At 40.0% G+C, this 14240-nt stretch overlaps 1 protein-coding gene across 2 annotated transcripts in view; it reads right to left on the bottom strand.

Annotated features, from left to right (window-relative positions):
• nlk2 (nemo-like kinase, type 2) overlaps positions 1 to 14240 on the bottom strand; it is a 26631-nt gene extending 12391 nt beyond the window's left edge. For both annotated transcript variants that reach the window (XM_067506705.1, XM_067506706.1), the window contains exons 1-5: positions 12493 to 14240; positions 5147 to 5276; positions 4871 to 4926; positions 1568 to 1674; positions 760 to 845 (exon numbers count right to left, since the gene is read on the bottom strand). In XM_067506705.1, coding sequence (XP_067362806.1) covers positions 760 to 845; positions 1568 to 1674; positions 4871 to 4926; positions 5147 to 5276; positions 12493 to 12965 — 852 coding nt within the window. In that variant the 5' untranslated portion in view covers positions 12966 to 14240. The remainder of the gene's footprint in view (positions 1 to 759; positions 846 to 1567; positions 1675 to 4870; positions 4927 to 5146; positions 5277 to 12492) is intronic.

Genomic DNA, 14240 nt, shown 5'->3' with positions numbered 1-14240 from the left:
AGGTTTGTTTCCTCTGCTTAACCCGGTGTTGCTCATATGGAAATAACCGGTGTTGCTCATAGAGCACAACAAGTGTTACATCATGTGTTTCCCACACATTAGACTGTACTGGGCAGTCCACCAATGTATTTTAACGGCTGCCTACATTTATTCTGTCCCATTTAAACTCTGTTTGTGGGCTACAGTTTATTTGGTTAGCCCAAAAACACAAATATAGCCCAAAGAAAGCAACATTCCAGCCACAGCCTGAGTTTATGGCTGGGTGCCTTTTCTAAAGGTCCATGTGCTGCCTGCACGTGTTTGTGATTTGTCCCTTCTTTTTTGTCTAATTTGGAGTGAAAATGTGGATGAATTTAGTTCATTAATATCTTTCTCTTTTCTTTCAAAGAGAATCACTTTTAGCATTAGTGACAACATGTCATTGAAATAGAAGATGCCTCTTCCTAACAATAGTGCAACAAGTAAAACAAATCAGTTTCTGAAGACAAACATATACTTGGATGTTGGAAACAGTTTGACAAGCAGGTGGATGAATAAATCTGCAATGAAACTGGAGTTTGTTCATCAGTCCATTCGATCTTAAATGTGTTCCTCTAACTGTTTATAGCTCCTTTGATGACAAAAAGAGTAGAAAAAAGCTGTCAGTTGCACAATAAACAAAGCTGAATTACCAACTAGGTCTGAAGTTGTGTTGTTGATCTCAGGCTGAACGGGTATTTCTCTTTCACATACAGTAGCACATTAGATTGTTCCACTCACCTTGAGCACACAGTTGCTGTTGACCAAGAGGTTACCGGGTTTGATGTCTCGGTGTAAAATGCCAGCAGAATGAAGGTATTTTAGTCCTGGTGGTGACAGTGGAGGAGGAAGAGGCCATTATGTCACATATCGTTCATGACCCAAACAGGCTGAGTCAATGTACTGACAATCAAGCAGCGGAGTTCTATTACCTGCTCAATTATCCTACCTGTGTCAGACCTCAATCATGTGTACAATATCATCATACTTTATTTATTACCACAACATGTAATTCTGCCACAGATGGACACCCAATGTCTATCAACACTGTCCAACTTCTAGACTGGATACTGAGCCAGTTCTGACACAGGTCCCAAAGGACAGGAATGGAATAGGAAAATATTGTGTTCTCAGAACTGGCAAATACCAGAATGAAAGCAAAATGGTTGGAAAAGATTCTGAAGAATTTGTATTTTCTGTAGTTATTATATATGCTGAAGCTATTGTAGCATGGTGTCACAATCCGTGATTATTTGCTTAACATGAATAATGAAAAAAATCAGTTTCTTGTAATTGGATGTTGAATTTTAAAAAGTTGAGACAGGGTCAACAAAAGACTAGAAAGGTTGTGTAATACTAAACACTTGTGGACCCATAACCCATTTTAAAAGTTTTTCAGAAGAAAAGATGGCACACATGGCAAAATCTGACATTATTTAATGCTGAGGTCCTACAAATGGCTTTGTGTGTCCCAGCCCTAAGTGTGAACCACTGAACCTAGATAAATATGTTAATAACAATAAGATCACACGAAAGAAAAAGAACATACCTCGTAGAATCTGATAAAGGAAAACTTTGGCATGGTCTGAGCTCAGAGGCTGTGGCGATACGATGATCTTATGGAGGTCACTTTGCATCAGTTCAGTCACCACATAGCTGATTGAAATTAAGGTAATAGTTTCTACTATAACAGCTGTACTGTATGTTTTAAGACAATGATGAAGACTACAGTAGCTTTGAGTAGGGCTCCTGTTTCCACTCTGCCTAATTTGACCCATTTCCCTTATGTCATTATGGGTTTTATATCTGCTCCCAGGAGCACCAGAAATACACTGGAATTGGTAATTAGTGTTTTCTCATAAGCAGTATGTGGTGTTGGGAACAGAAAGCAGCAGAGTAGTATTGAGCCTTGATCACTGCGGTGTGCTAACAGCTGCAGTCGCAGGTTGTGGAAATGTCCAGGTGACTCTAACTGCTCTTTACTGCTGCCCTCACAATATTTAGATCTCAATAGATGGGTAGACACGATCCAGTATAAACAGAAGGACTATCTGTGGTCAATCCCTGTCTTGTATCTACACTGCTCTTAGTTGCAAAAACTAGCAAAAAAACAGCTGTGACCACAGTGCTGCAGATGTTTTGTTTAAACATTTTTTCCAGTGTAGCTGTAGATGAAGATAATCCCTTATCTCTTTGTGCTATCTACTGTTAACTTCTTTTGGTTGACAATAACATCTCCTGATTTTTCGCTGAACTTTCCATCTGTTTTAGACAGTAGAGCCCAAAAGACAGTAATGTTATAGTACAAGAATAATAACAAAAGTAATATTCATGGTCCCACCATAATTATAAATCCTCATGATTTCAGGTAGGACCAATCATAAATTTACCCTGCACAACTCAAATTGTTCCACAGTGGCTTGCTTCCTGTTCTCTATGAATAATGAAGAAAGCCTAACTGGAAGACAATATTCCAGAGGGCCCTCATGGCTGGAGACTCCTGAGTCAGCATCCTGCTTCAGCTGTAAAGGGAAAACCAGCTGGTAAAGGCTGCATTGAAGTAAGGTGGTAAAAAACAAATCTTGATAATTATCTCTTATGAGCACAGCCTACATGCTCCTGATTTGTGTCTGTGAGGCAGGAGCATAAGCTTATGACTGAGTAACGACTTGATAGTACTGAACCACTGCCCTTCTGGAGGAAGATGACACATCTTGACTGGACAATAAACAAAAACAGACTTGGTCCAACAAAGACTAAAACTCATATTTATCATAAGACACATAATTGAAATGTGTATTCCTGTGTTAACACACAATGAGCAACTCAGGGTTATGAAGCATGTTACACATCCCAGCTGCAACTATTATCATACGACTATATTGTATATAATCATGCTTAAAGTTCTGGAACTTCAGTTCCCCTTAAGTCAAGGACTCAAATCATCAATCACGTAGATTGAAGGTTGACTTTCTTACTCTCTGTCAAACCACTGCACACACAAGCTGGAAGCAGTATGCAGCGCAGGTGAAACAGAATGGCAGGCTATTTAATTCTACAAACTGAATCGAAATAGAGGGCAGTGTGACTGCTGACAACACGATGTAGGGCGATGCTTAGATGTCAGTTCTAAGCTACAGTCTCAGTGTAGCGAAATAAACAAAACTGCCGTTGTAACAGACATTTTTACTGCCACGGTGCACTACTTCTTGGAGTGTGTAAAAATGGGATGTTTTTTCACATCACAGACCAGGTCTCGGGTAATCAAGGAACTATGTTTACATTTCGCCAAAGAAACCTGGTTACTGGAAATCTGTGCATACATGCAAGCGGACAAGTGTTCAGATTTCTCATCCACCTCAGACATATTTTAGGAGCCTCACACACAGATTGGAGTCACAGAGGGAGAGAGAGAAGAAAAGAGACACACAGTGTCACAATCTGCAGTGGATAGTGACTTATTTAGATTTCTACGAAGCTCTTTGTGTCAGTTAAACCTTCCGTTAGCCTGTTATCTGGTTCCAATTCCATGTGAATGCACTGACTGAAAGCTATGTGTTGCAGCCTACATGAGAGGAGGGTGGGTTGATATAAAATATAGAGAATAGTTGATATCCCACACCAGTCTCAATGATCAATGTTAAAGAAAACTCCTCTGCTGGTGGTTAATGGGCTCTCTCCTGGAGCCTGGCCTCAGTCAAAAATGTTTCAGTTTCAACATCTTCAACAAAGGGAGACTGATCACGTCATGTCAATTTCAGAAGCCACATTATCCAGCTATATCAGAACAATAATTTAGGCACATCAACTTTATCCTATTGAGTGAAGGCCTTGAGAGTTTAGAGCTAAAATTTAAGGTGAGTCAGACTTTGCACCTACAGTCATTTAGTTAACCATTAGGTCAATTTATGTATCAGATCAGACTGGATATCAAGAGATATTCAGGATTAACCCTCTCGAGTCCCTGATCATGTGGTGTGACCAAATCACATCACACGTTTAATCTTTCTCTAGGGATGATTATTCTTGAGAAACAGAGAGATCTTCAAGAAGTAATTCTAAAAATCTGTTTTTAGAGTTTGCATAGGAAAAATATGCTTGAGGCAAAATGCAACCATCAGTCTCTTCCTGTCTGGAGGCATCTGTTCATGCAGATCAATTCTAGGTTGATCTGTCCAGGTCTAGAGATATCTACCTCTGAAATTTCTGTATACAGCATAACACAGTGGATGGGAATTGAATTTATTTGTTTGTGATAGACTGGTGCCCTGCCCATGGTGTCCCCCACCAATGACACCAGGGATAGGATCCAGCCTCCCTGGAACTCTAAACAGAGAGACTTTTACAGAGACTTTGTACTAAGGAGCTCCCAAAGTATGTGGATTCTTCTTTTGTACAGAGGTGGAGGCAGATATCTCCAAACCAGACCATTTCAAACCAAATCCTATCTACATAGAGAGATACAGGTAGGTTGTAAATAAGGGTTTAGGGTTGCTTAAGGTCAGTAGCATGCGTGCCAAGTTGGACTAGAGCCAAATGCTCAAACCGTAAAAGAGGATCTCATCAGCAGAGGACTTAAAAAGGATTTTTCACAAACGACTTTCTGTAGGTGTACTGTTCCTTTTTACATGCATTAACATAATCAATAAAGATCAAGATAAATGTATGGACAGTAAGCAAAAGCCGACTGTGTAAGAAGCCTCAGCATGTAGATGGAGGTATGGTGTAGCTATGGTGTGTAGAAACATCCCACGCATAATTATCCAACTTACTTCTTACAGCATACTTACTGTATGTGTACAGTACTGAAATCACTTAAGGTATTACTGCAACAGCAGATGTTAAAGGATACATTTCCTCAAAGTAGTCGATGTGTGGAGGTTGCAGTATGTCCAGAGCAGAGAGCACCTAAGAAGAGAGATACATTTTTTAAACTTTTTCAGGTTCATATCAGGTATCTATATCGAGATGGGTGAAGCCATCCCGTCACAGAGACTTTGCATTTACATGCATCAATAGTATTTCCCTATAAGCAGAACTGTACAGGAGTCCTACACACCTGCCTCCGGATATGGGCCCCCCTCACATTAGGTGAAAAGGGAGCCTTGTACAAAGCCTACATACTTACATTTTCATGTTTGAAGAAGCACAGCATCTTTAGCTCCCGAAATACCCTCTTACATGAAACAAGGTTTTGGAAGACATTGGGCATCTTTTTGAGGGCAACTCGCTTTCCATCTCTGGGGTCTGTCACTGACCTGGGTGAAGAAGACCAATGAATGTAAGTATATTATATAGCAGAGTGGCTTTAATGTGAAGTTGGAAATTTCGTATTGTTTCGTGTTTGGCAGATAAAATTGTAGTGTTGTAGCAGTTATTGAGTAATTCAGAGACAGAATAACCAACATTTTGGTTCACACTAAGATATAACAGAGGTCAGATTTTCATACATTTTGTCTAGACATGCAGGAGCCACAGAGGCTGTTGGTAATCATTTTTCTGACCCACTGCCCTCTTCCTTTGCTCCACTATTACGGCAAACACGTTTTTATAAACACCAAACTTAGCTGAAAAGTAATGACTAAAGTTCTGTTGAATATAGTGTGGATATTTTCTGTCCTCACAGGAAGATTTCTAATATTTTTGGTGACCCTTCTTCTAACCTTAATATATTTTCTTGCATGCAAGCTTGGTAGTTTAGCCAGCAATTGGATAAGGGACAAGCGTGATGAAGTAATTGAGTGAGAGAAAAAGAAAGACAAAATAGACTATTGTCTTTCATCATGTTTGTTAGGTAGAGCATCTGTCTTAGTGATTAGGCAAAGACTGTTTATAAGTGCAGAAATGCAGAGCTGAAGGCTTGGGAGGAACACAGCAGGTGTAAGTAAGAGCATTTCAACTCAACACACTAAAGGCCTCTGAGTGCAACCTTCAGTAAACCTTTTTAAATAGGATCAGTCAAGGCAGACAGATGGCTGTGGACTAAGAACCCAGGTTTTGCCAGCACTGTAGTCCAAACACCACCAGTAAGCTTGGAGTCCCAAACCACAGGACCTGTAAATGAATACACCGTGGCCACAGTGCAGTGGAATAGTAATGTGAATAGTTTGAGAGACTCATGCTAAATAATTATCCCGACCTTAGGTTTTAGCCTAATATTTTACAGGGGTTAGTTTAAATGAGGCTTCATCCTTATTTACTCACCAAACTTTCATGTTGATCTCTTGTGTTTGCAGATTCAGTGTACAGTAATTTACATTTCTAAAGCACTAAATCCATCAGTACAAGGGTAGAGGGTAGAGTCAAATTCACCACTCTGCTGTTCATAAGTACTGTGACAAAATGAGAAAGAATTCAACTTTAGGAAGCATACAAAAACAGGAAATATTGAGAAAATTAAGATGTCCGATTTTAAAAACTCAAGCTAAGTTTTGTTATCCACTTCAGTATTTTTGCTCTTTATAAATTGCTTCAGTTGATTAGATAGTAACAATTCATGCAATACCTTGTTACCTATTTGTTTTTAGCTTCAGCAACATACTATTCAGTAGTAATAAAATCCCTTCTTTTTTCTGCCCTCTCTATTAAATTAACTCGATTGGTCTGCAATTCTTCAATGAAAATGAGTAGGAAGTGTAGTAGGAAGAGGGGAAGAAAACAGTAGATCCAAAAAGGATAAACAGAATTTTTTTAAGCTTCTAAGTACATGGTCACATAACATAACCACATATGCTACATTTTTTATTCATTTTTAATGAACTAAAGACCAATGTGGTATTATTTTCTGTGCAGTTTTTCAGTACTAATAATTTTCTTTAGTGCCAATACAATAAAAAAATGTTCAATGTCAATGTTTCCTTTTTTAGTTGAGGTTTTGTTTTAGGTAACACATAATGTAGTTATGGCACCATAATTAAAATATTTAATACAATATGTTTTTGCCATTGTAGTACTTCATTTTAATTCTACTAGATAATCTATGTTAATTACATGAATCAAAACTAGTAACTCAGGATTATTTTGAGTAGAATTCTTCTAGTCTGTTTTGTGTATACACTTTTTTTTTTTTATGTAGAAGTTCAATAAAACATGCACACTTGCACATCCTTAGAATTTCTATCCTGATGTCTCATTTACATCTGCTGTCAGTGTCTGTTGACTAGAAAAACAGAATCACAACCACTCACAACTGCATGTTCAAAACTTGAACTTGAGATGTGAGCGGCAGAAGCCTTTTTTTTTTCAATATGATATGTAACAGAAACAACAGAGGCCAGATGACATGACATGACCTGGGAACTGTTAAGGTCAGCAGGTGTTGCACTGATTTCTAATTCTGTAGCTCAAACAATAGTTTTTCTATTTAGCAATAAACAGCAGTGTTGAATTTCACAGGTAACATTTAAAAGCTTGTTGCATCATAAACTTGCTCTGTGGTAAACACAGAGTGCAATTGTTAGCACTTAGCAATTGTTTGCATCTTGCGGTAAACCCTCTATTTCCTCTGGACTTTGACAGAGATAAGACATTCATCAATCACATCAGTTGTTTTCTGTGGTCTGCTGAGCTTTTCAATGCCCCTAAGCTCACAAGTGTGTTCTCTCCTTTTAGGAATAATACCATATCAACAATAATTGGTGTACATTTTTTTTATAGATTACTGGTAGATTTGTTTGATTTGTCATCCTAATCTTTGTTTAGCTGCATTGGCGGCAGGACTTTGTGTTGACAGTTAACCCCTGATTCCAAATGCAAATTTCATGCTTGAAATCAGCTTTACACTTTTCATCTGTTTTCAACTGTGACAAAATGATAAAGAATTCTGTCATCATAGCCTTGCTTTTTACAGTGCATACAAATTTCTGTAGCTTTAGTTTCAAAATCTGGCTTTTTTGTACAAATTTGTTTTAATGTGACAAACTGTCCATTTTAGGATTATAACTGTGGGAGTCCAGAATAGTACTAATTTCTGTAAGAGTGGCATTTCTGATTATGTATGCTCATTTACTGAACCTTAAAAAAAGAGATAAAAAAATATGCATCAGCTTCTTTAACTTTGGATGTGCTATTAATATTAGATTTGAATTTAAGGAAATTTTTTTCTAAGCCTGTATACCACAAAGAAAGATATTATCTATGAAAACAGCATGTTATGACCAAAAATACTGTTTTATTATATATTATATCTGGGTTTCCATAATCCCATAAATAGATTTGCATAATTAGGTGCAAATAACGTGACAAAATATGATTATAATCATAATTCAAATCCAATCTACAATTTTACATCAAATGTTACTAGAAAAGATCCTTCAGATATTTTAACATTTGTTAAAAGTTTTATTACATAACTTGTGTCTGCTACATAGGATGGAAAGGTTTTAATAAGATCCTTAATAAGACTGCAAATGGACTCAATGGTTCAAGTAATGAGTTATTCACTCAGACAAAAGGTTTTCCTGGTGGCTTGGTGAGATTCTCATAAACTTTAGGAAGCATACAAAAATAGGAAATATTGAGAAAAGTAAGATGTCCGAATCTTAAAAACTTGTAAGTTTTGGTGTGATATCTTTAGAGGTCATGTCCAAGTTAACAATAACAACCGGTGATTAACCTGTGATCGGATATTCTTTTTGATCACTTAAACACTAAAGCGCAGTAATTTATGAGTGGCTCCACTGTAAGTTTGTTATCATGCATAAGGAACCACATTTACATGCCACACCTGCCAATAATTGCACACTATTATGCTATTATGCCCCAAAAAGGCTATTTTGTCTTCCAATTTTCCAAACTGCTCTGGGTGTGGCTATGTGTCACACTGTGTACATTGAGACCTGTTGGTTGTGAAATTTTGGCAAATGTTTATCTAGTTTTAACAAAAGTATGCCAACCATGCCACTGTTGTGTTGTTTACATAGTGACACATAGCACCGGGATATGCTGTCCAGCAGGATGATCATCCTGGCATTACAACAGTCACAAGAATTTTTTTTAAAGTTTATATATACATACACACACACACACACACACACACACACACACACACACACACACACACACACACACACACACACACACGAAAAGGGGTTTAACATAAGTGGCACAAGCGATGAAGATAAAAACCAGAAACCGGAAGAAAATAAATAAAACCGACAAGGGGTGGTCTGCATAAGGTCAACTCCACTGGGTACATGTTACTGTAACACAGCCAAAAAGGCAGAGCAGAAGAAAACTGCTACACCAGGACTGGATCTAGGCAGCCAGCACACACTTTCACTTTTGTCTTTGTGGCTTTGCGTGTTTGCACATTTGGTGCTGCTTTCAACTGACTCTTTAACTCTTTGTTAAAAGAGGCTCCCCCTGCTCCCACAGACAGTTTTGACATATCTATAGACAGTGAAGAGGTCCACCTGTGTGCGTAAATGTTTCAGAAAGATAGATTATGCAACCAGCATTTGATTAGTCATTAGTTTGTTAGGAAACAGATGCTGAAGGTTCAGAACAAAAGTAGTTTTACTCACATACATAGGCTGTGCGATATGACCAAAATTTTATATCCCAATATAGTGACTTTCATATCTCAATAACAATATATATCACATTAGAGCACATTTTGTAAAAATTCAATTAAAATATCACTTGAAAGAGCCAAGTTCTTATTACAGTAACCATCACAAAATATACAACAAACTTTTGTGGCTTTCTTCCGTAGATCATCTCCGTGCTGTTTGATATGATTCTTGTGTAGGTGGTATTGGGATCGATCTGATAAGGGCACAGGTATAGTGCTGCCTAAGCACATAGGCTCCAGGCTTCACCAGCTTTTTTTTCCTACAAGTGTAGACAAAGATTTCCATAGTCTCGGGGTAATTCAGTTACATTTATGAAAGCGCTTGACTATCCAGTCATCATTAAAGTTTATTTTTTGCAATAGAAGCAATAAAAACGCATGTAAAAGTTGTAAAATATATAAAGGGGAAATCTAAAAGGGGGCTGACTGATTCACGCTGTGAACTCATGCATGAAGTAAACTATAAGAAAACATTTCACCTTAAAAGTTACCTGTAGCTGCCTGTGGCCACTCAGCAGCTGTAGCTGTGTTGCTAATGTTACAGCATTTTCATAGATGAACATAACTTTTGTAAGTTTTATTCAGAATAGATGTTTCAAATGCTGCTTTTTTTGCTTCACACAAATCTTATCTCTAAAAACATGTGGAAGAAAGAAAAAGTGTTATTTGCAGCCCAACCATCCAAACAATAGAGTATAATGTGACAAGATGGAAAAATAAAAATTCTATTGTCAAACAGTATCTATATCATCATATTACACACTGTCCTTCAAAGCAAATTTAGAATGAATAATACAGAAAGTTAATAGGCAGCTGACTGATCAACTGAAGTAATTATTCGTGCAGAAAACGTCATGATTCGAGTTTGTCAAATAGTGGTTTACAATTTTTTGTTTATGCTTTTTAAATTTGGACTAACAGTGCTACAAAAAGCAGTTACATTCAGCTCCACCTCAACCAACCACAACAGTAAAAAGCTGCTTATAAATGTATACACGAGTAATAATAATAATAATAATAATAATAACAATGAGATCTTGTTGTGCAGGACATTTTTCTGCAACGAATGCTTTGTTTTTTATTATTTTAAATACACTTTGGCAATTATACTTTACAGACTTTTATCTAAATAAGAATTTTATTTTTTCAGTTGTTTAATGACTTTATCATGTAGGGGCCTAGTGGCTCAGTGGTAGAGCATTGGGTTGGAATGCAGAAGGCCACAGCTTCAAATCCCACCCCACGAGGTGTGGCCCCTCCCAGCCACCAAGGGCCACCTAGGGGCCCGAGCCTAGTTAAATTAATGAGGGAAGGAAGGCCATCAAGTGTAAAAACTCATGCTAAATCAACGTGCAGAACCAATTCCTTTGTGGCAACCCCTGAAAGGACAAGCTGAAAACTGCTGATCATATTAATCATTTCTGCATTTGGCTTTAGAAATCCATTTTCACTTTAGGATTGGTTGTGTCTACCCTCTTTATAGACCTTTGACAGTGAAAGAATCAGCTTCAGTGTGACCACGAGTAAAGAGAAACAACACTTTCTTTAAGCTGCTTACTAATGTTGTACCTCTTTGTGGTTTGATCCCTTTGTGTTTGACCCACAACAAGGTTGTTGTTGTTGTTGTTGTTGTTGTTGTTGTTGTTGGTGGTGGTGGTGTGTGAGAATGCTGATGGTATGTCTGGCTGACAATCAGTGGACTAGGATCATACTAGCAGGGGAGTCATGGGGAAGTGTGTGGTTTGGGAATGCTTTGGGACAATGATGGATAATGAGTGTGTGTGGCATGCTAGTTTGCCTCCCACACACACAGACACGCAAAAGACCGTCTGCTAATGACACACACACACACACACACACACACACACACACACACAAATTAATAAATGCTTCGCTGCACATGGACTACGCAGACAGGCAGGAAGAGCAGAAAAACTGAAGTTTGATGTTGTTTGTAGGACTGTAACTATTACTATATTACTATTACTATACTATAAGGGAGGAAATGTGTTCACCTTGTGTGTGAGTGTGTGTATCAGGCCTAGATGATCCATTTGTTGTGATTTGGTGAGAAACATTGAGAGTGAAAAGCAATGTTACCATCATGTTTTTTTACGTACATGTTTCTTCCAGCTGTATTCACCTACATGACACCTTTAACACATGAATGTTCACATCTTCTTAATAAAGAGCAACAGATCAGATGTGCTGTTACTTTGTAAACAGAAAAGACTCATGTGTTTTAAAAGTTAAAAAGATATATAGAGCTTTTTTAATGTTTACTAGTAAGCGTACTTCACTATTCCCGCTTTGGACATCAGGGACCACACATACATGAAGAAAGTGCTGCTGTCATACGGAGTAAGTTAAACACTAAGACACAGCTATGTTTTTCCAAGGCTAATCCCAAGTGTCCACATCAGTGCAGAAAACAGCTCAAGGCAGATTATTTCAGTGTTCTTGACAACAAACCAGCAGGAATTGACATTCTAAATTTTAAAACATGGCTGGATCCTACTTGTTCCATAATTCAATGTGGCAGGATCCTTCATTAGAGCCTTCCTACCTTGTGAGTGTGCATACCTGTTTAACTACAAACACTCTGTTGTGTAATGCATGAATGCATACTTTCACTTTTTGTATCTGCTGTTACTGCTTCCAGTCATTTCCTACACATTACAGTCACCAGTTTGACAGAGATTTAAGAGTTGCTCAAGATCATTTATTACAATTACCATCACCAGTGTTTTGCAATCAGGTATTCCTGATTACCACACAAGCATAGTTTTACCGACAAAAGACACTTTTTAATGATATTAGTGTTTGCCTGAAAAGAAAAAGCACAGTTTGGCCTGCATGACTTGTAGTGAAACAGTCGAATAGCACCTTACTGAACTTACCAGACCACACCAAACGCTCCGTAGCCGATGGGCCTGTCAGGCTCTATGTCCAGCTGCTGCTGTAGGTGCTGTGAGTGTTGCTGCTGATGGTGGTGATGGTGGTGGTGCTGGTGAGCTTTGACAGCAGCGGCAGCGGCAGCTTGCACTTGGGCAGGAGCCGCAGCTGCCGCCGGCCCGGGGGCTTGTCCGGGGGCAGGGGAGGGGAAGTAGGGCTGCTGCTGGCCGGGGTTGAGCATCACCGCCGCAGCTGCAGCCGTGGACGTGTGCTGTTGCACCGTGTGCACGGCGGCGGCGGAGCCCGGGTGCTGCAAGTGATGCTGGCCCGCGTGGTGGTGGTGGTGCATGTGGGGAGGCGGGAGGTGCTGGAGCTGGTGGTGGTGATGTGGATGATGGGCAGCCACTGCCGAGGGGCCACCGTTGTAAGCAGCCATCATTTTTGTGACATTTGTAGCCGCGGGGCCGCAAAGAGCCATTCACCGGCGCTGGGACGCGTCCTGTCAGAACCAGTTTCTAACAGAGATGCTAATAGCTACGACTCGTGAAACTTGGACATAGAGAAAACTAATCTGAGCTTTAAATGACCCAGCAGCAGCTAACGTTACTTCTAATCTACAGGGACAGAAACCACAACGGTGTGGCTTTTTATCATAATGCTAATAAAGAGCTGACCCACTTCCTCTAAATTAATTTTCCTGCTTGCACACCATTAGGCTGCTGTAGCCCGGGGCTAATAACGGGGAGCATATCATGAGCGGGTCGCTACAAAAACCTGTGTGGTGCCGCCACCAACGATGAAACTCAAACTGACTAAATAGAAAATAACCCGCACCCCCCTCAGTAAATAAAAAAAAGTCGGTGGCCCTAGATGTCCCTCATGATAAGAGATGGAGCCCCCACCCTCCTGATGACAGTCAGCCTCCCCGTCTTGATACAACAGTGTGATCTAACGCCTGTCACATGTGGGGCAGGAGGGCGTTCATCTTTAAAAGAGTCCAAGTTGGCACCCCGCTCTGATCCAGCACGGTTGCTCTTCCCACCACCGGGACTCCGTGCGGTCCAGAAATCTCATCTACTCGTCCAAACTGAATCTTCTTCAAGCAGCCCGTCTGTAAACACGGCTAATCTCCGGGCCGTAATTAACGCTGCTGATCCGGTGCAGAGGAGGTATATCCCAGCCAGGCCACAGTACAGCAGGCAGGCAAGCAGGCAGGCCCAGGCCTCGACCGGTCACTCTACTCACATATTATTACACCGATCCACAGAGCAGTGCGCCTGGGAACAACCCCCCCATCACTGCTTCAGCCCACGACTCAAAACACGAGCAGAGAAATCCTCGCAGACGGCTGCCAGACAACTTATTTCCCATCGAAAGCAGCGTGTGTGTGTTTGATATGTTTCACTGGGTCCTCCTGCGGCTAACATCAACTGATACTCCCATAAAAACAACCATGCGGGGGGACAAAGTTAAACCCTTTTAATGTGGGCTCAGTTCTCCTGCTGCCAGCAGCCAGAGGGAAGCAAGCAGTAATGAACCTGACAGCCTGGAGCTAGCTGAGAGCTGTCCGTGTGTCCACATCAAAACAGCCGTCCTTCCGTCCCGTGTCGGCGACCCGTGCTGTCAGCGGTGGAACAGGAAGCCAGCTGGTTGAAGCTCTATACGTCGGCCTCAAGTCCCTCCGCCGCCGCTGACATTATCAAACTATCGGTCACAAGACAGCTGAGATGAACAGCGGATTCAACATGGTGAA

This window comes from Channa argus, chromosome 6 (genome assembly GCF_033026475.1).
Source record: "Channa argus isolate prfri chromosome 6, Channa argus male v1.0, whole genome shotgun sequence".
Classification (NCBI taxonomy): domain Eukaryota; kingdom Metazoa; phylum Chordata; class Actinopteri; order Anabantiformes; family Channidae; genus Channa; species Channa argus.
The sequence above is the reverse complement of the archived record's forward strand: the minus strand, read 5'-3'. Positions and strand labels throughout refer to the sequence as shown.